At 40.2% G+C, this 21,966-nt stretch overlaps 1 protein-coding gene across 2 annotated transcripts; it reads right to left on the reverse strand.

The window, feature by feature from the left end:
* Positions 1-1,892: 1,892 nt before the first annotated feature.
* On the reverse strand, positions 1,893-8,192 carry kbtbd8 (kelch repeat and BTB (POZ) domain containing 8). 2 transcript variants are annotated; one of them, XM_049590760.1, is made up of 5 exons: positions 8,089-8,192; positions 6,269-6,476; positions 5,775-6,081; positions 4,766-5,585; positions 1,893-4,569 (listed from the first exon to the last, which is right to left on the reverse strand). In XM_049590760.1, the coding sequence occupies exons 1-5, from the start codon at positions 8,102-8,104 to the stop codon at positions 4,106-4,108; spliced, it is 1,815 nt and encodes a 604-aa protein (XP_049446717.1). In that variant the 5' UTR covers positions 8,105-8,192; the 3' UTR covers positions 1,893-4,105. The 2 variants fall into 2 exon arrangements, with proteins under 2 accessions (XP_049446717.1, XP_049446710.1); XM_049590753.1 differs by lacking the exon at positions 8,089-8,192 and having other exon boundaries at positions 6,269-6,510.
* Positions 8,193-21,966: the final 13,774 nt, after the last annotated feature.

The raw sequence follows: 21,966 nt of genomic DNA on the forward strand, positions 1-21,966 counted from the left end.
GCACCAAAAGGTGGACCAAAGGAAAAGGGACCCAGTTTTTGTGTTCACAATTTTAGTTCATATGAAAGATGACTCAGTTCTCTTTCTGGTTACACTATAGCCTATATATATACTGATGTAGTTTTGTTTTTACTTTGCCGTGGCTCTGCGGAATGATTATGAAGCCCCACAGATGAACTTAAAATTGGAGGGAAACCATAGTGTTTCTGTGTGCTGTAGACTGTTTGATGTATTCTACATTCCACATCTGGAGACGTGCATTTTTCATGGACCAAACTACTCATCCTGCATCCTTGCAAGCATTACAGGCCTACATGGTTTCATTGTATTTTTCTGGCATCCCAGTGCAATAGCATGTGATCCAGACAGCTCAATACAACAGCCAAGAGCAAAGCGAACCAGGAGGCACAGGTTAAGTGTACTGCACCACATACTTGAAGCAAACCAAACTCAGTAAGATATCTGACTTCTCTTGGAGTGTTCACATATGCACAAACAATGCTGAGTCACCACTCTGAGTTCATTTAAGCCCCACCACCAAGCAGTATGGTACGGTACGGTACAGTTCAGTTTGGTACGCTTTTTTCTGTGTTTCCACTGTGAAAAGTTGTGGATGGTGCCAATGGAACCATTCTTTACCATTACCATTTTTGGACTCCCCTCTGTTGGGGTACCTAGCACACAGATCTGGTACTAAAAGGTGGAGCTGTGAACGCTGCAGTCTGTTGATTGGTCGATACAGACGGTCACTCTGCGCAGGGCTGAGTTGTGGCTGGTTTTGAGGCTCATGTAACCACTGTTCATACCCTGGAGAGTTTTACATATATCAGTAAACTCTAACTATAAACTCAAAGGATGTTTTGCTGCCTCTTGCAGCAGCCGGAGTCGGAGGAAAAAATTAATCCACTGGGCCGACCACCGGCGACTTTTAAGGTGGAACATTAATTTGTAATGTTACTCAATGCTGATGACATGATCAGTCAACACACCTTAAATATTCCATATGACAACTTTGACCACTACTTTAGTTTTTATAAGACATACACTTCTAGTAATGAATAGATCTTCAAGTGTTTATATTAAATTATATTAATTTTGTTTCACTCCCATGGCCTACGGCAACACTAAACCCCTGAGCTTGCCTGATAAGGACTAAATGCACAAACCCTCTATTTTTCAATAGAGACTCACTGCAGCCTGTTCCATTTTGTTCTGAAAATGTCAGCGTGCAGCCTCTTTCTGTGGACGATAAATGAGGTGCAGACTTCCCTCTGTCACCGGTTTAGAAGGCTGAAAAGGACCGAGTGTGAAAACACCCTCTGTCACACCATCCCACACAGCTGTTGTCAGTTCACAGCTGGTTTGTTGTCACCCAATACATGTCTACCTGTGACTGTGTTAAAAAAAAAGGCATACATGTTAACAGTGTAGAATAAATGAAGACATTTTACTTTTAATAGTTTTATTTTCAAATTATGTGCAATGTGAATTTCACAGTTGAGCTCAACCACCACTATAACCCGAAACCCAAAACAGACAACCCAGCGAAAGAAAAGCATGAACACGATGGAATAGCACCCATAGGTGATGCATGTAAATAACCAGAATGAGCTTAGTCATCGCAGCCCAAGGCCACCAACTCTTGAACACATAGAGAGCAGATTTTTTTTTTTAGCTTGTTGTATTACATGACTGGTGTATGAAATGTGACGTAACAATGTAGTTACTTGATCTGTAATGCTTAGTTTCGGTGAGATGTTACAAAGAAATACCACTGTACTACTGAGGGGAAGAAAAAAGAAAATCAAAATGTAGCACTCGTGCGGGTAATCATTTTTTTTCTCAACAGAGCAGGATTACTCTACCATAACTAAATAGGTAATTACATAAAGAAAAAAAAACAGCCACTGGAGACAACAAAAAGAAAATCACATCTATTTTTTTTTCAAGTTATAAAAGAAACTGAAGATACGTTTAAAAAACTGTGCAAGTACAGCAAACCTATAGTACAGTATATTACACATAACAAAAACATTTAAATACAGTACTGTGTATCAGTAGAAATCCTGAGAGTTCTCCGTTCCTGGTTCTCAAATGGCCGTCTGTAGACATGTGGATGAAGCTCGAACCTCTCACACTCGATGAGGGCTGTTTTGAGGGCATTGTTCAAGCCAGGTCAATTACAAATCAGCTCCAAGTCAGTCAACAGTGGATCTTCTCTTAGAGAAGCTGCATCATATCCTCAAGTCCTTACTGAGCGTGACTCTTCTGGTATGAATTTCCATGTAAATCTCTTAGATGATTGCTATGTGGTTACTAAAACCTTTTTTTAATAGAGGGGTACTCTTTGTTAAGATAAAATACAAGAGAAATGTGTAGTGCAAAGATGACACAGGAACCTGCATGAGGAAATTGACGGCACTGAAAATGTCACACTTTCACAGGGAACGCCACTCTGTGGTGGTATTAATTCTTCTATACAAGATTGTCAAAAAAAAAAAGAAAAAAGAAAAAGAAAAAGCAGCACCAACAATTTGTGTCCTCTGTGTGATGGCATGTAAGACGGATTCATGACTGTTTGATGAGTTAGCACACAACCCAAGCAACCCTCACGTGTTCATAAAAGTCTGCTTGTTCGGCGAGGGTGCTTCGTAAAGTTTGCAGTTAAGGACTGCTGAAGTGGAGAGTGATTCAGTGCAACGCTGAGTAAGACTTTTTCAGATATTCTTCATCACGAGGAAGAGTTTTTGATTCCGGTGCCCCTTTATCAAGCCACAGGCACATTGGCATCCCAAATGATCTGCACTAAATTACGCGTCACTTCAAGCCTGCACCCATGCGACAGCCACACAATCACTGAAACTACTGTGATTTTCACGAGCAGAGACAAGCACACAAAACAATTAATGCACTTTTACTAAGGTAATATAACGGAATATAGCCTAATCACAGTTCCATGACTTATTGCTACCACAAGATTCTTTTCAATGTCCAGATCAACTATAACAAGACCTCAAATGCTTTTTTTGGCATTTAAGAGGAAGGCTCTTCCAACCTTTTTTCCAAATGATTAGAATCCGATGTCGAAAAACAACCTCAACAGAGCTCAATGCTTTACTGAGCTTTTCACACAGTTGCTTAATCAACACTATGGCCTGAAATGTCCCTTTACTCCTAATCAAACACATCTGAAGTTTCTGAGGTAAGCCTGTTAGTTGGTCTGAACGTTCCACTTAGTGTTGCCACAAATTTGACTCCGTCCTTATTTCTCCAATGTGGAGAGTGAGTATTCTAACATTTCACTTAAGTTGTCTTCCGCATGTGACACAAAATGGATGCCAACTCAAAAAAAGTGGGAGGTATGAGCCCCCCATGCAACTGGAATCTCAAACAAAACTGAAAAATAGCTCGGAAGCCACACATAGTGTATTGTTTGACACACTGACGCACGTGAAGGAAGAGGGGGCCTTAAAAATATCATACAAGCTTCAAAAACACTAAAGTAATGTAAATCACAAGCACACTTCAAATTAAAACTCGTCTATAAAACAAGAGACTTGAGAACAGAATAGAAAAAAAAACAACAACAACACACACACATAAACCTCAGAGCCAGCAACCTACTAATGAGCTATGGTACTCATCTTACCCGTATGAATATATAGTTTATATAGTTATTTATATATATAGATTCTAACTTTACGCTGACACGTAGCATCCATAACTCCAGAGGGCACTTTTATCTTGCCAATACCCCCATTCGCATGCTTATCATTTGTAAAAATCCTTACCTATATGTATCTAAAACAAAAATAGAACAACATGTCTCAACAACAAGCAAAAAATAGGATAATTGCACTTATGATTCATTGTACTGTTTTGTTAAACAAGCATCAGTGTGGGTAGTTGGTGCTGTCTGGAAAAAAAAATACTGCAATCTTTAAAAGCACCCCCATTTTGATCATGTTAAACCAAAGTTTGAACGACTTAAGACTAAACCAAAGATGGTCCTTGTGGTGCAAACCCAAGGTAACACCAGGCACAAGGCAGGCAGGACCACACTACTCCCTCTGCCTCATTGATTGGGTTCACAAAACCAGCTACCTCAAAGCACTTTCTGTAGACATTGTGGGTAAAGTTTGGCCACCACACATTCAAAATGGCGACCCAAATCCCAGAGGCGGTCAGGTGTCTCATAGACTTTGGTCCATACGTCTGCCTCGTCGTCATACTGGTAAAGGGAGTTCTTACGGCTGGTGCGAAACACGTGCTCCTCCACCATGACCTGTGTGGCTCGTACAAACAGGTGCAGCTTGCCTTGCAGCAGCATGGCCTTTATATACGGGCTTGTGGCTTGGTCGAAGGGCAGATCTTTCTTACGGCTCCACGTGTTCTTCTCGATGTCGTAGACCTCCACGGTGAAGGTGCGCTGGTGGTTCCTGCAGATGCCTGCAATGTAGTAGATGCAGTTCTTATGCAAGGCAGCCAGACCCTGACTCCGAGGGACACTCATCGGGGCAAGATGACTCCAATAGTCCTTCCGAGGATCGAAGCAGAAGAAATATTCACCTGCAGAAAACAAAAGAAATGTCATTTAGAGCTGTGGTCTACTGCTTAAACATACTGTGCAATATATTTGTTATAGAAATGTCAAATACCTTATGTAATTTCAGAATACTCTGAATTAATGAGAAATATGACATTATCACAATTATTTTTAGTCTACTGTATATTGTATAGTTTCACATTAGCAGCATTAGCCCACCTTGAAGGACATAGATGCGGTCCCTGTACTCCACTGCGCTGTGAAACTCCATGGCCACTGGCATAGGACTGACTGCTGTCCAACAGTTGTCCCTGGCATCATAGCACTCTACTGACTTTAATGCGTTTCGCCCATCACCTTCATATACTCGGCCTCCCAGTGCATAAAGCTTCCCACAGCAGTGCACAAGCCTGCAGCCTATCCTCGCTCTTAGTAGAGGTGCACGTGGAAGCCACCGGTTACCTGCGTGTTCGTACTGCCAGAAGTCACCCTCTGCTCGATGGTCTATGGACACTTCACTGTTGCTTGGTCTGTAACCTCCAGCAATGTAGATGTCATTCTCGGAGGACACCAAGATACCAACCTCCCGGAGATCGTTGGGTGGTTTGCAGAGCTTGAACACCCTTCCTGTGGCCGTGTCCAGGCAAGGCACCGTCTGCTTCTTCCCTGAGTGTTTGTGAGCAGCGTCAAAGCAGATGACCATCTCAGAAGCAGTCATACCCAGGCGCTGTGGGCAACCATTGGTGCCAGTGAGCCGGGCTTTGGCCTCAGCAGGGTCTTTAGACAGGGATAGGGCACAAGCAAAGGGGGCAGGTATCCGACTGAGGAAGGCCTCATCCAGCAAGGGCAGACGGATGCATTGGGAAAAAACCTCAGCTAGGTGGGCCTCACGGCCAGACAGATCATGCTCCAGCCAGCGCACAATACTCTCATACACATGCTCTTCTTTTTCTACGTTGAGGTCATCATTGTTCAAAATGCTCACCAACTGGTCCTTGGTCATCTGGAGGAACTCTTGCTCCCATGATACACATAAGAACTACCACAAAGACATAAAATGTTTCAGTTTTTAGCAGCCAAACACACTGGTCACAAAGAGAGCACTGAGACCAGAACAAAGCAAAGTCTTTGAAAGAAACTGAATGTTAAGTATTAAATCGTATCATCACATAATTAAATCACAACACAAATAACTATTAAACAAATCCTGTGCTCATGTTAAACTGACCTTCTTGCGGATGTAGTCCTGTGAGCGTTCCCTCAGCTCCTGATGTCCATAGGCATCAGCAAACATGAAGACCCCGATACAGTTCTGGGGGTCAAGTCTGCTGATCATGAACTGAGCACACTGGTCCTGCAGGGCAGGAATCTGAAAAATGCTGGCTGCAGTGAACAGGGCCTGGACATTTGACTCCGAGAGCGTGACCCTGGATGTGTAGGCATAGTCTAGGACGAGGTGCATGGATTCAGATTCCACCCCAACAATTCTGACCTCGCGCTGGCTGCTCTCTGTAAGGCCACTAGTGAACATGGACCTACGGGTGACGGTGGAGAAAACACAATTCTAATCAATTCTCACGTGACGACTGTATTATGATTCAAATATATTAAAACTTGACAAGAAAGTTTGATCTTGGTGAAGCTGACTTGAGAGACAAGTAATGTTTTACAGGCACTTAACTTGGAACACACAATCATTTATACACATCCAACATATCCCACCTAAAATACGGGCTGATTGCTGCAAGGACATTTCTGTGACACGAGAAAGTCTTGCCGTGGTCCACTTCTACGACGATGTCTGTGAGCTGTGCTTCATCGTACAAGGCTTTGAGCTGCTGAAGGATGTTACAGGCATGAACAGCATCTACCCCGTTGTAGTTGTTGCTCGGCGGTGTCCCATTTTGTACTTGTAACAGCTTCCCTACCTCTGTGCAACACAGTACAAAGAGAGAGAAAAACATCACCATGACAGCAGCTTTAGAAAGGAGGGGGACATCACACAAAACACTGAGAGACTTGATCAGATACCTATAAAAAAAAGAGGTTATTTGAGAGAGGGTCCTAAAATTCTAACAGGTAAACAGTGATTCCTGTTAACATTTTCAGACCCTTGATTCAGTCACTTTTATATAGTTGTGCAGTCTAATAAAAAAAGAAAAAGAAATATAGATTGATGCACTGCAACACCTGCACTGCTTTATAGATTTTAACAGAACACAAGATGAGAAAAACAGCAGCGTCTGAGATGACGCAAAGGTGACTATATGAAATACTGAAAGCTACGCCATACCAAAATAAAAATCAAAATGCTATATATGTTTGTCCGGCAGTTTTTTTGGTAAATTAATACTGCAAGGGTTACCGAGATAGTGTGTTTTTTTTTTTAACAGAGGAAGGTACAATAAATACTCTGGTCTCAAAATCATTGCTCATTTAGGTATTATAATTAAGAGTGTGCACGTGCCAGGAGCATATTTGGCCCAACTATATTAATAACTATGGAACTACAAAAATGTATCCTCTCCTTTACTGTTTTTTCTACATCTGATTGGCTCTAACTCTGGCCCAAAGTTGATCATATTCTCACTGACCGACTCAACTCACAGATAACATATGGGCCTGTGGACTCCTAGATTCAGTTCCCCTTTACTAGTGTCTGCAAAGTAAACATGTTCCTTATCAAACATATAATGGCAAGTTACACAAGTGTCAGTCCATCATCGTGCCTCCTGTGGTGTTTCACTATCGTCTTATATCCTCAGCTGCTTAGAAACAAAAACTTTTTCAACAAATACCTCGTGTTTTACGACGCTAAGTACTTGACAGGACAAAGGCTCGCGATGAGTGAATAGAAAACTACACTCTCGCCAGGTGGTAGCTAGCTCGCTAACATATATCATTGCCCGGTCCCTGCAGTTAACTGTGTGGGTGGCTAACTGGACTTTAAGGCAGCTGGACGAACACAAATAATTTAATAGTTTACAAAAGGTTCGTCGGACTGTTTAGTAACCACGAAAAAGCAATGCTCGCGGTTACGTTAGCTAGTTGACAAGCAAGCTTAACTTTTAGCAGGCAGCTAAGCACTAAGCTAATGTTAGCAAGCTTTCTTTGACACAACATTGCAAGATATAAAGGGCGATAAAAACTCAAACGCTCCCCACGTTTCAATCTTAGAGAAACATAACAGTATTTGTCGCAATATCCAGTACACTACTAGTGATACCCGTTAATAAAACCACCACTTGCCTAGTCTTTATCTCGTCTCATAAACAAGTGTTTACACAATCAGCTGTAGCAAGCTAACCGGCCGAAAGTTAGCCCGACAGCTAACATTAGCCGCATAGCGAGGCTAACGATAACCAACACTTTTGAGGAGTCGTTTAGAGCCTGACCCCTTTTAACGACACTGCAACATGTCACGGCTCTTTCTACTACTTTGTAAGACTGCACTCCACGAACATATAAACACACGAATAATAACTTTAAATGGCGTTATTTAGGTCTGATTACCACACAAAACAATGAAGATTTTTGCTAACCTCCACTGGCAGCCATTCTCTCCAGTCTATCTCGGGGCAGACCGAGAAACGTCAGTGAGGGCACAGCGGGGCCCCGGAAACAAGGATCAACCAATCACAAGAGGATCACGGATCTCTCAGCCAATCACGTTGCTTTCATCTGAAAAAGGAAAAAAAGTTGATAGCCCTATGAGCAAATTATACACAGCAACGGAATTACAGGCTACACTGAATATGATCAGGCAAAGAAAGTCAAAGCAGCCCATCTAAACAGGTGGATACAGAGTACAGCACAAAGCAGAGGAGCAGTCTGAGTGAAGCAGTGTCCAGCTGGTTGCTATCATAAACATGTAGGAGCTCTTACTATGCAAGAAGAATCCATTTTCTTTGCATTGTCCCTATGTTACAGGAGAAAATGTAAATAAAAATGGGATTAAAACATCAGAGTATGAGTTGAAAACAAAGTGAGCAACAAACTAAAATCACACAGTCTTTCTGTAAGAATTTTGTTATATAGTGAGGTCATTGACCTCTGGGACAGAAATAACCCATTTGCACTTTAAAAAAGAAGTATGCATTCAAGCAACAGAGTCTTGTAATAGAAGGCTTATTGACAGTAATCTTTTTTGTGCAAAGAATAATATCTTATTAGTTCATTAGTTGTTTGAATGGAATAGAATAGAAAATGTTTATTGTCCACTTATTTTGCATGCAAAAGGCAAATAAGAAAACATAATTCCCTCACACTTTACTGTGCACACGTTTTGTTTCTTAGACCTTCATCAGGTTAAGTACAAGAACAAAGAACATTTCAAAACATATATTTACAAAATTTATATCACCTCCTCAACTGAGGCCAATCAGAATCAAAATCAGAAATACTTTAATGAGCTCTGAGGGCAAATTATGATTAGTTACAGGTGCTGTGATGTAAAGAATAGAGAATTATAAGTAGTAAGAATAAGAGTATGAAATAAGAGTAGTAAATATAAAGCAATAAAATAAAATACAAATTAAATGTGCATAAAAATAAAATGTGTATTATGCTACAGTGTTTAACACTAGTGCTTAAGATAAAACAATTAAAATATTAAAATAAAATACATATAATCACTGTGCTGAGGCTCTATGTGTGAAAATTGAACTACAATTTGTATATCAGTAGAATAAAACAACAATAGAATTAGAGTTAACGTGAGAAATATGTAGCGTTATGTGTATTGTATGTCAAATTTATATATACATTCAAGAGGTAAAAAATATTGCTCAGTTAAATAATTACACAGAATATTACGGCATTTGAATTATTCCCCCAATAGATAACTATGAATTATAAATGCAGTTGGTGAAAAGTTCAAATGCCAGTCTACCATGAGCTGTCATCGTTATCAGTCCCACAGTCATGTGTATTTAGCCCATTAAAGCTTGTTGAGAATGTCTTTGTCTGCATGATGTTAACTTGTCCATATTGTGAGATTCAATGTTTTTTCTATATCAATGTTTTTTCCAATATCTATGTATAATTTTTTTCTAAGAAATATTTTACTATGGTATTTCCACTCTATTCTTTTTTTTAATTATCTTTTTATTATGTTTAAAGTCAGCATATACAGAGTGTTATACTTTGTACACTTTTTTTAACAATTGAAACAGTACAAATTGGACAAACAGAAAAAGAAAGTAAGAGAATTAAAAATAGAGGTAGAGTAAAAAAAAAAAAAAATATTAGGGGGGGGGCGTGTAGCATAGAAAAAACATGGGAGTTACATCACAAAAGACGTTCCATTTTAACCTGACGTCTGATCTATGTGGGCTAATGAAATCAATCCATCCTTTCCAGCATTTTTCGAATTGCTCCATCTTGAGTCTTGGAGCAAATGTTCATTTTTTTCATGACGTAAATTTCATGCATCACATTGAACCAGTCTACTAGTGTGGGTGCTCTTTGATTTAGCCATTTTTTTGTGATCGCTTTTTTACTGGCGACCAGCATTATGTTGAACATATATAATTTTGAGAAACCTAAAAGCTGGTGTGGCTTTTTACCCAAATACATAACTTGAAAACAAAAATTAATGTCACATCTTAATACATTTATCATACTGTCTCTAATTTCAGTCCAATATTGATGAATCACAGTGCATTCCCAAAACACACGAAAGTGATTTGCTCTGTCTGTCCCGCAGCCTCTCCAGCATGTTGTCTGCCTCCCCCAGGGTGCTTGAGTGCAGGTGTTAAAAAATATCTGACCCTGTTTTTCCAATTAAACTCTCTCCATGACAAAGAGTTAGTTGATTTCCATTGCATGTCATTTAAATTTTCCCACTCCTCTAGTGATAGTACAAAGTTTCCTTCATTTTCCCATCTTTCTTTTATGTAAGATGTATTGGTCCCACCTAATTCCTGAAGGCCTTTATATAACTTGGAAACAGTCCCTGCACCTAGGTCTGCTCTGTATGCAGCAATAAAGATTCTTAACACCCCTGCTCCAGATGTAGATTTTCCCAGATCATCTTTGTTAATTATTCTTTCTGTATGGTGTCTTAACTGCAAATATCTAAAGAGGTCCTGGTTGATTATTCCATACTGATCCTTCAAGTTTTTCAAAACTTTTAAGAGAGGTTTTTTCAAAGAGGTCCAAATAAATATTGATCCCTCGCTGTGTGCATGTAGGGTGGCCAATAAATGAGGTGTTATTGTTAGATGACATGTTAGACATGTTTCTGCATAGAATGTTTTTAGATGATATTATTCAATGTGTATATTGATGCAGTTGTTGCCCATTGTTATCACACCTGATGGTGGGTGGTGCCTCAGGCTAGATACACACAGACTGTGAGACTGATTATGATGACAGCTCATGGTCTCTGATTGGCCTCACCTGAGCAGGCGTTACCTATATATGTTTAGAATGTATGCATGTATAGGTCCTGTTTGTGCATGTGTGTGTCTTTCAGACCTGTGTGTAATTGACAAGCAAGAGTGAAAACATTGAATTTCCCCTCAGGGGATTAATAAAGTGAATAAACTTAACTTAAACTTAAAAATGTGCTTTATTCTTTTATCTAACCTGATGAACGTCTAAGGACCCAAACACTGTGTACTTAATAATTGCAAGTGATAGGACAGGAGTACAGAATCCTCTTTTTTTCCACCGATGGACAATTCCCTTATACTCACCTGTCTACAAGTTTTTGAAAGTGTCCAAATTCTAATTCTTGCATGCAAAAGGCAGAAATGTCTTTTTTAAAAAAAGATGCATTAAATCACACCCAGATAGGACACAATAAAAGACATTTACAGAAAAGACAATACACAATAGAAGCCTCAGTAAAAGGAGCAATGAGGACTAATTAGATTACCACATCTTTAAATCACCTGTGATAAATAACATTATATAAGCAATACTTCTAATAAACATCTCTTTATTTGCAAATGACATGCATCATAGAGGACTCCAATTCTATTCCCAAAGACCATAATCGAGTTGTGAATTGTGGCACCACTACCATGCAATGTACATGATCTTGCTTAAGTTTTAAAGGTCAACAAGAACCTTAAAGGGGAACTATGCCAATTTTCCATAGTCGTAGTCCTGCATGTTATTCCTATGGTCTAAGACAGTCCAAAAATATGAGTAAACATGAAAGACTCTCCCATGTACAAAAACTAGAGTGCTTAATCTCAAATTTCTGATGTCACGTCTGGAGCTGCTCCACTGACAATGAATGGTGAAAGATGTTCCAGGTGACACGTAATTTAGGTGGTGTCCCCCTTTAAATGGACATGTACAGCCTCTGTATTCATATAAGAAATACATCACATCTTCTCCTCAATTCTTGTTTTCAGCCCACATGTTGTAATTATTCAGTCAAGCAATGTAGTTGTCAAAACCCATGCATGCATGCTTTCTGTTTTGGCCTGTGTGTTGTGAGTCCAAGATGTGGATCCCTTGTGAGTTGAGAGGCTCTGGATTAAGCTGGCATCATGGGACATAAATCTGTTTACCTATACGTATCTGAAAAGTAATCTGATACATTAAGTATCTGTGTACAAGTATGCCTGAAATAAAACCCAAAGACTAGTATCTACAGTTAGCTTGCCATTTTGTGTTATTTTCCACAGTGTGTTGGGATGTCAAATCAGAATCACACCTGGGTATATCATCTTTGTAATGAAAAACAGGTTACATAACTCTGTTTATTCTAACCTTTCTTTGGCTTACACGCTGCTTTATGGCTTCAGGGATTGCTACCGACAACTCTTTGTTAGCATAGTGTGTTTGTTTAGCACAGTTGGCAAAAGCACATTGTCGCCACTGTGGTTCAGAGTTCAATATCCACCCCACAGGTCAATGAATTAAATTTCTTACAGAATGAATGGTGATGTTTTTCAAGGATAGCTTTACAAGCTTTTGACCAAGGTGTCCACATCACAAGAGCTTAGCCTTATTTATTTTGCAAATCAATATGAGAGTGGTAAATGCCCGATTAAGCAGCTTTTCATAACATACCCAAAGGCAATAAAACTAGAAACTGAAATGAAATTTAAATTTTGGCAAACTTGTTATATCCCCTGCATGTTTTCATATTTTTGTTCAATTTATAAAACTTCTCTTATTACACCTCTCATCATATTGCTGGCCATGACTTTCAGATCACACAGGATTATGTTACCTTGAAAGGCTTAGTAAACATTACTGTATTTCATATTTTTAAAAATCGAATAAATTGTGTTTAGGTGGGTTTATTCAGCCTGGCATCCTTACGCTTACCTTGGTGAGGCAGGTGGATTTTCGAGTAGCAGGGACAGAGGATGGGAAATGCCCTCAGACTATTTCTTCTCTGAGTTTTTCTTTATCATTTATTTTACATCAATTTCTGGTGTGTCTGTATCAGAACTGACTGTTACATACATCATAGGTTACATTATAGGCTTATTTAACTGATTAGTCCCACCTTTAAAATGGCGCCCACTGTGGCTGACGTATTTGCTTCACTCTCCCGACACTTCTGCTATTTAGCATTTATATTAGAGTTAATCCGTATCTTACATGTACACTTCATGTATGCTATGTTGACATACAGCAAGGAGGAGCTTCTTTAATCAGGACATCCAGGATTTCTGTTTTAAGATTTATGGAGTTTTAGTGGCATCAAAAGAGGTCTCCTCCTCTCTAAAACAAACAGACCTGGAGTCTCATTTATAAGCCAGTGCGCAGGATTCATACTAAAAATGTACGTACAGATAAAAGCCAAAAATGGCATGCGCCAAAAAAAATACTCATTCAATCATCCTTCCAGCTCACCATCTGCGTCACCAATTTCCCATCACAAGCATGGGTCGAAGTTTCTCCCATCAAGTCTGTTTTTATAGATTACAACTTTTGCGTGGGAAATGGTGTACACCTCTTTCAGACCTCGTTTTGTTCATACGCAATGCTTATAAATGAGACCCCAGGTGGTTAAAACTGGTAATAACACTGAATAAAGCAGTTTTATGTTACAAATTAATGTTTCTGTAACGCTGTTTCTGCCCAGCTCCTGCTATGTGTGCTCACCTTTTTTCTCTGATAACTTAATGTGTGCCCACCTCTTTTTTCCCAGACGTTAAGGAGATTTTTACCAGAAGCCGAAATATCCAAGTTCTTCTCCAAAACAAATGGACCCAGTGATTTATACCTTTTTTTCTGTGATAACTTGAGATCCAGACATTCAGGAGGATTTTACTGAGAGCCCATTTATCTGCAGAAGTCTCTCCCTCTCCAAAACAAACTTACCAAACCAGTAAAAACACTGAATAAAGCAGTTTCATGTAAAAAAAAAAAAAATCACTGTTTTTCTGCCACTGCTCGTCGCGGAGGGCAGCTAACTATGGTGGCCAATGTGAAAACGTGAATGGCTTTATGTAAAACCAGTGTTTGGTTTGTCTGTTTTGGAGTACTGTAGAAACATGGTGGCACAAAGCGATGGACTCCATGGACGAGGACCTGCTGGACACTGGACCTTTAAATGCCATTTTCTTTTTCTTTGTTTGTGATTGAATACTAAGTCTTGATGTCGGCAGATAACAAAACAGTACTGACAAATATTCAGCCCACACAAATCACAGTTACGTACTTTCAGACCACCACCATGATACTTACAGTGGGCGTGTTTTGTGACTTTACAATGTGGTAATGAAATATCCAGATAGGAAGTGAGTCTTAGGCCAACTTTTGGTCATAATGTAAGTCAATTTCATGCCATACCATATTACATGTTGTGATCAACAGGTCAACAATACACCATAGCATTACACACTTAAGTAGATGTACAGTATATGAATTACTCTTTTTAACAGAAATAATCAAGTGTTATTAAATCTCTCTATCCAAATGGGAAATTTAAGATAAATTATTAATAGTTGCTATGAGAAACATGCATTTTTAATCCACCAATTAGGTCAAACTCGAATGTTTCATTTAATTTCTCTATTATTATGTTGATTGCATATTTCAGGCTATTCACACAAACTGTCAACAATAATGAGGCAATGCCCTTTGTGGCGATGGCAGCTGATAATTCATTGCAATTTGAGCTCTCTATCAAAGTCGAGTTGGGCGCTTGGCTCAAGTGGCTCTTCTGACATTTACAGCACGTGGAGGCACCTGCAGCCTCATGCTGTCAAGAGAAATACACTAATTGCTGTTTATTGAACTGATTAGCATGTAATTTTTATGTTTTAAAATGTGCTGTTATTTAATGTCTGTTGCTCTTAATTTGGATTCACTTATTCATGGATTTGTAAGAATAATTACACGAGCCTGTCTGATGATGTTATTGTTTGGCATCACATACATCCAAAACATTAACCTGCTGCCTTTGTTCTCTTTACCTGCTGGCAGCCCAGAGCTCCACTGCTATCAGTGCTTGTTCCTTAAATGAGAGTTTATTTGCTTACACTGATTACACTTCAGCTGATACCTCATCTCCTTTCAATGCTTTAACTTCAAACAGCACTTCAAATCCTTTCAGGTCTAATGCCTTCACTAAATTGCACAGAAACAACCTCTTCCGCTCTTCTGACTCCTGCAGCTGCCACTGTTTGCACACAATTTCCTCCAACTGTTCTGGTGATTACACATCAGCCACCACTTCAGCTGACATCATCTTTCAGTTTATACACTTGAAATGGAAGGGATTTCTTTCAGGACTTCCACTCTGTGATGTAGGCCCTGTGGTAGTTGATGAGGTGGGTGTACTACCAGGTAAATGGGCAGTTTACCAATGAGGAAGTGGGTGTACTCTCCCATATATTCCAATGACTTTTTGGCTGATAGGTGGGTAAATACTGTAAGTGGCCAGAAAAAGAGGTTGACATACCTTGTATACCTGCATATATCCTCCACTTAACCATTGCTTCCACTTCAACTGACATTTCTAGCTGCATTTATCATTTACACGTTGTCAACTTCAGCTCCTTTCAGTGCCCTCACTTCAACTTCACTCAGCACTTACACTTCAGCTTTATTCAATGCTTAGACTTAAACCAGGAGTTGAACTTCTTTCATCACTTCCATTTTAACTGCCACATCAGCTACTTTCAGACTATCGCCTAATTTAAAGGTGTTATCTGCAAATATTCTTTATAAAACAGCACAGTTCATAAGTGTTTAGGTATATTAGGTTGAATCTGTGCTCAGCACATACTGGATTTGAAATGAAACAATGACAATGAGGTTAAAATACTGACTGACTTTTGATTTGAGGATGAAAAAAAAACTATTGGAAAGGGGTCCTTTTATGTTGTTGTACTTAGAGGTTCAGTGGAGGGTATACCCAGGTATACAGGGTATCCACACCTCTTTTTCTGGCTGTTTATGTGATATCCACCTATCAGCCAAAAAGCCACTGGAATATATAAGCGAGTATATCCACTTCCTCCTCAGTAACCTGCCCATACATAGTAGTGCACCACCTCATCAACTTCAACTACATCACTGGCTGTACTATCCAAAAATGTGCTGTATACTGTTACACAATATGAACTTGAAACCTCAAAACACCCTTAAGGCAAAAATTCGGCAGTTCACACACTGTTTTTTTTTCCAAATTCATTTTAAATCCAGTCAGTTTCAGTTCACAGCCAATAATACAAAATGTGTCTCTGTTCAGCTACTGACTGTGCTCACTGCCCTGGAGGTTCTGGTAACTTTGTTACAGCTGTGGCACAGTAGAATACTGCCAGCAGCACCCAAGACACCATTATATCAGTGTTGGGGAGTAGTGAACTTTAAGTGAACAGTTTGCAGTAGCTTGTTGGTCGTTTAACTACATTCATATTTGCATAGTGAGTCAAGTAGTTTAATTACTTTTTTTGACATTTTTTGTGTAGTTAAAGACTGAAACTATAAACAATGGTAATAAGAGGAAAGGAATGTTTTTTTAATTTAAATTTATTCACTGATTTTCTGTAACCACTTATTCCATTTTCCGTCCGTATTCCTATGCCAGCTGACACTGGGCGAGAGGCAGGGTACACCCTGGACAGGTCACCAGACTATCACAGGGCTGACACATAGAGACAGACAACCATTCACACTCACATTCACACCTACGGACAATTTAGAGTCACCAATTAACCTGCATGTCTTTGGACTGTGGGAGGAAACCGGAGTACCCGGAGAAAACCCACGCTGACACGGGGAGAACATGCAAACTCTGCACAGAAGGGCTCCACCATTCTGGGTTGTTGTGTTTAACTTTTTCCAGTTTGAAGCAATTGGTAGCTTGCAATGTTTTACTTTTCAGTATCTTTCCCAACACTGATTATCATAAGCATTATCCGTTAAAATTGTGTGACTTTGCTGATGTTTTTAAGATGTTTTTCATGTTTTCTATAAACTGAAGATGTTTAAATACGATAAATTCAGCAAAAATGTGTATAAGCATGTAGTGAGAGCCAACACTAGCAGCCAACATGAGGCCTACATGCCTTCCTATTTGCTGCATGCAGAAAGAGATTGTTGCAAACCTGAAGGTACTGCCTTTGTTGCCATTGTCAGTGTCATTATCAGTGTTGTGCTGGAAATGCACTCTGTAACACTGCATAACACTGTAAGATGACAGAAAGGGAGACAAATAAAAGTACAACCGCAATCCACGCGATCGATTTCACTTTTTTTTTCCAATTTCTTCCCATTCAGCCACAGTGCGGCCTGTGAAATTGGGCCTACCTACTGTTGAATGAGAGAAAAAGGTTTCCTGGATTCACTGTTATTTGATGATAGCTCTGGTTTTCTGTTTACCCCTCCACAGATGTCCCTTTAGATACATTGAAACTGATCACCTGTTATCTGCACTTTTTACTCTATCCCCATCTTGCACAGAATTTTCTGGTCACAGCGCTCTGAACGAGGGATTTATTATTATGATGTGCATTCGCAATACGATGCTGGTTAAGCCTGAAAAACTGCAAGAATGGCTGTAACCAATGAAATTAGAAGAGGTGTCTCCAGAGAATATGTAGGTCTTTTGCTGCTTACCTCAACTGCTGTTTTTTCGAGCATAGCCGTCCTCTTTAGGTTTTAAATAAAGTAAATGTGTATATTTGTAACTGTTGAAATATGTGATACATCTAAATGCTGGTATTTAATTATATTTATGAGTGTTTGTGCTCTGTATAATATGTATATACACAAAGAAAGAGTCACATTTGTACTTAGTGTTCTCATTTTCTCCATAAGGCCCATCTTTTGTCGTGAGCCTCTCTCCTGTAATCTCTTGGGAAGATGAGAGAGAGAGAGACAGTGCAGGGGGTTAAATGGTGGAGTCCCAGGTTGGCAACGTTTGAATTGCAGAACAGACGAAGAAGAGGAGACAAGATGGGATGCATGAGGAAGAGGAGGCAGGGGGTGTAATTGTGGTTTAAATGTGTGTTTTTGTCAGAGATGGAGGTAATGGGTTATTATATGCTTCCGGAGGCCTGTATAAGAATGCCTGCCGATGATGTGAAGAGCCACGGGCTCCCCCACCCCGCCTCGCAGGAGGAGACAAATAGGAGCACTATGGGAGGCTGCTGTAAATACAGACCTGGAGGTCCTTCTCCATGTTTAAAAAGTCAATTTCTTGTTCTTTTCCTCTGACTTTCTTTCTCGCTAACCCCACCTAAAGGGCCTGATGAGCAGATGGTCTGTGCCTCCCCAAAAGCCCCCTTTCACACAATCCCTCCCTTAGCAACTCAAACTGCTGACAAAGTTGTTTGCTAATGATATCTGTTTAGCTGCATACCTCCAGATTTGGAGGTGTTTTTTCTGGTTTTGTTGGTTTTGTTGAAGGCCTTTTGTTGCCAATCAATCATCTCACTGCTCCCTCCAGCACTCACTGTACTTCCTCATTATCGGTGACACAGAGGGAAGTCTGCTGTCAGTGAGAGTCTCTCTCCATTGGATATTTAATAATAGCGGTTTGTGCATTTAGTCCTTCTCAGGTAAGCTCAGCGGTTTAGTGTTGCCAACGCCCACAGGAACGACGCTCCGTGATGCTTTTTCTTCAAGTGAGGATTAGAATATATGCAGTTCACATAACCTGCCAAAAATTAATATATGTAAACGCTTGAAGATCCACTCATTACTAAAAATGTATGTCATATAAAAAAACTTCATCAAGAATTTTCTCAGTGTTTGGATTCGTTGTTCACTGGACGCATGCAAGGGATGTATTTTTCTTCACAAACTTAATGTAACATAGGGTGAGTAACTGATACACAATAAACTTTTTCCCCTAATTTAATTGGTGCTAAAAAAACAACAATACACCATTTTAAATGCTGGACTATTTCTTGGCCATGAACAGTTACTTTCTGAAGTCCCCCACACACAGTTACCTCCTAGAAAATGATAACTGGCTTTAAGTTTCTGTACAAAAAAGCAAGCGAAATGTCATATTTCAGTCTGTGAAGTTAAAAGTTGCGTCTAGGTATATTTTTAACTCTGGACAGGCTGCTGGCTAGCTGTAATTGTTTCTTTGTTTCCAATCATTGTTCTGACACTGAGCTAACTTAATACTTTCTATAGCTTCATAAGCAAAGGATATGACACTGGTATCAATCTTTTCATTTTACTCTTGGCATGAAAATGAACAAGCTTATTTCCGAAAATGTCAAACTATTCCTTTAAATAGCCTGGCAAAATTTAGTTTAAATTGCATCAAACCTCATTTGCACCAAGCAGCCTAATAGAAAGGTCTGAGACAGACATTTATATTTACAATTTAATACTCCAGCCGAGACACTGCCAAGAATTTTTCTAGATTGAGTTCATTTTAGGAAAGATAAGATTGTACAAATATCAGGCTTTTGGAAGCTGCCTGAGTATTATCCGGTCTGTTGCAATCATAGTGGGTGGTCCTATTATGTGGTGATAATAACCATTCATGCTTCCAGAGCTATCAGATGGAAGGCAAACTCGTGGGTTAGCAGAGATGAGCCCATAAAGGAAATGTTCTCTTTTCTTGTGTTGAAACTGTGCTGGAAATGTAACAGCACTGATAACACTGGATCAAAGCTCAGTGTTTTGATCTGTCTGCCAAAAAACACAGTGACTAGTAGGAAGCGGGCTTCACACTGGCCCTAACTTTGGGGACAATTTCAGTGAGCTGCTGCTGGGTGACCGTGCATCGTCTGCCCTTCAAGTTGTAAAAGCAAACAAATAAGGCTGTGCTGCCTCCCACTGTGAGGTCGACTCATTTGTTCCACTTGTCCGGCTGATGGATTTGGTTTTATAAATTTTGGCTTTTTTTAGCCTCCCGCTAATTAGTTAAGGGAGAAAAAACACACGCACTCTAAACATTTTGTCCAATTTGACAAGCCTCTTTTTTTCCTCCTTCTAAATCGTCCTCCTGTGGTCTTCTTCACAGACCTTTGCGTCCACAGCATGGTTGAGCTCTCTCTGTGTCAGGGTGAGCCAGAGTGGCCGGGGGGCTCAAGACACCCAGCGGGGAGGTCTGAGGCTCTAATAGCAGAATCGGATTAGAGGACTCCCCTGGTGTGTGCTGCCATGCACCCGTGTGTGAATGCTCTGCCTGTCATCAATATAGAGGCGGTGGCGCGGGGAGATCTATCAGCAAATCCGATTGCACGCAGAGAATTCTGAGGTCCCTGCAGAAAAGGCTGGGATGGGCTTTTTTTCCTCTCTCCCACTTTCCTTTTACATTATTTCAGGCCCCAGGAGAGTATTCTCCATCATGTCAATGTAATGTAGCACACAGAGGCAATCATGCAGCCTCTCTGGCCTCAGGGCTGCCTGCTCGGAGGAGAAAATGCAACTTTAGCACTTAATCATCTCACCCATAGCTGCCGCACCAGTCTATGGGAAGGTTTTCCACACAATATGAAACCAGATCCCTCATGGTGGGCATGCTGTTGTGTATCCCCCATGGTTGGGGGCTTTCAGCCCTCCGTATCTCCCCTTCCCATTTGAAGATCAGCGAATTCTCCGCCTCAGACCTGTGCTTATATGTCCATTCAGCCCATGCGGAAAAAGACCTCAGCTGGGTGCGATGTTACCTGCCGACACCTGCTGAAACATTTGGATTCATGAATCCCATCTCCTCGCTGAGGAGTGCACAGCAATCAGAGTCATTCTAGTGTGATCAATGCCGCGCCACTGAGGAAGACCATGCATGCCAGAGCAGAGTGATGTGGGGCTTTATTGATATTGGCTTACATGCATTCCAGACACTACTGTTTCATGTTTCAAGGCCACAGAGTTCACATTTGATAGGAAACAGATACAGCAAAGCCTTAATGTGGTCGTCCAAGGAAAGCAAGAGACAGAAAAAAGTAGCATTGTGTGTGCACATGCATAGAAATGAACAGGGAGGTGTGTGTATTATCAAGTGATTGATTGGCTGCACGTATGGCTCCAAGGGAAGACACAGGGAGAGGTCAAACAAGACTGTTCCAAATAGACCTGTCGGAATCAGCCTCGGGGAGGCCTAACTGGTTAGACAAGGGCGATACTTTTTTACTACAAGTGCCCTTGCTTTACTGTGCGTGGACTGGACAAGCCCATGTATTATTCACTGGTCTCACTGGGTGATAAATGGGAGCTCTCCAATCCAGAAGCAGTGGAATATTCACCAGTGCTTATCTCTTTTAATCCCATGACTGCAGGCCAAGTCACTGAATTAGTGGGCATGGCATAGCAGCGCAGCTTAAACTGCAGGGGCAAGGTTGTTTAACCAGGAGATTTATCCAAAAGCTATTTGTTTGATAAATAAGCCTGCTGATGTTAGCCAACAGTGTTTTTAGGATGTATTTAAAAGGAACGCATGTAGGATTTATGCTAAAGATGAATCGCAGTAATGACCATCGACTGTATATTTTCTGGAAACACATTCATTAATTTCTCCTCCTGGCTGCATTTGATGTACAATATGAAAGCAAAGCATTAGAGCTAATGGTTGTATTTTTAAACTGCGCCATCAAAACAAATGTTACGGCAAAATGTTAATGAATAAATCACATCAAGACACAGTCCTCTCAGTGATTTGTTTTTATTAGATTTCTTTGATTCAGGTTTATAAAAACTCCACACTGTCAAGTAATTGGAAGGAGGGTTTGGTTTTTTTTGGCATCTGTCATGACATGTTCCTAAAAACTGATCATTCTGTTTTGTGTCTGTGTTGTTTTTGATTCATTCATTTTGCCAAATGTCATTGAATTGACTTACTGCCTTTATTGTGCATGTGTGTGTATGTGTCTGTTTGTGCAGACTGGTCTAACTCCAAAGGCATCAAAACATGGGCGCTAAACATTGTCCCATGACTCTGCAGTAATTATGGGTATTTTATCAGCGTCGGCTCTGATCTGAGGTGATGGAAACATGACACCCAGGTAGACAAAGGTATTTCTTTG

Source organism: Epinephelus fuscoguttatus, linkage group LG1, assembly GCF_011397635.1.
Source record: "Epinephelus fuscoguttatus linkage group LG1, E.fuscoguttatus.final_Chr_v1".
Classification (NCBI taxonomy): Eukaryota; Metazoa; Chordata; class Actinopteri; order Perciformes; family Serranidae; genus Epinephelus; species Epinephelus fuscoguttatus.

Excerpts from the sequence above, each read along its gene's own strand:
- kbtbd8 (XM_049590753.1), bottom strand. The coding sequence starts at position 6,510 with ATGTTTTTCTCTCTCTTTGTACTGTGTTGCACAGAGGTAGGGAAGCTG. Across the intron at positions 6,082-6,268 it reads GCAATCAGCCCGTATTTTAG|GTCCATGTTCACTAGTGGCC; the intron begins GTGGGATATGTT and ends CGTCACCCGTAG. Across the intron at positions 5,586-5,774 it reads AGGACTACATCCGCAAGAAG|TTCTTATGTGTATCATGGGA; the intron begins GTCAGTTTAACA and ends TCTTTGTGGTAG.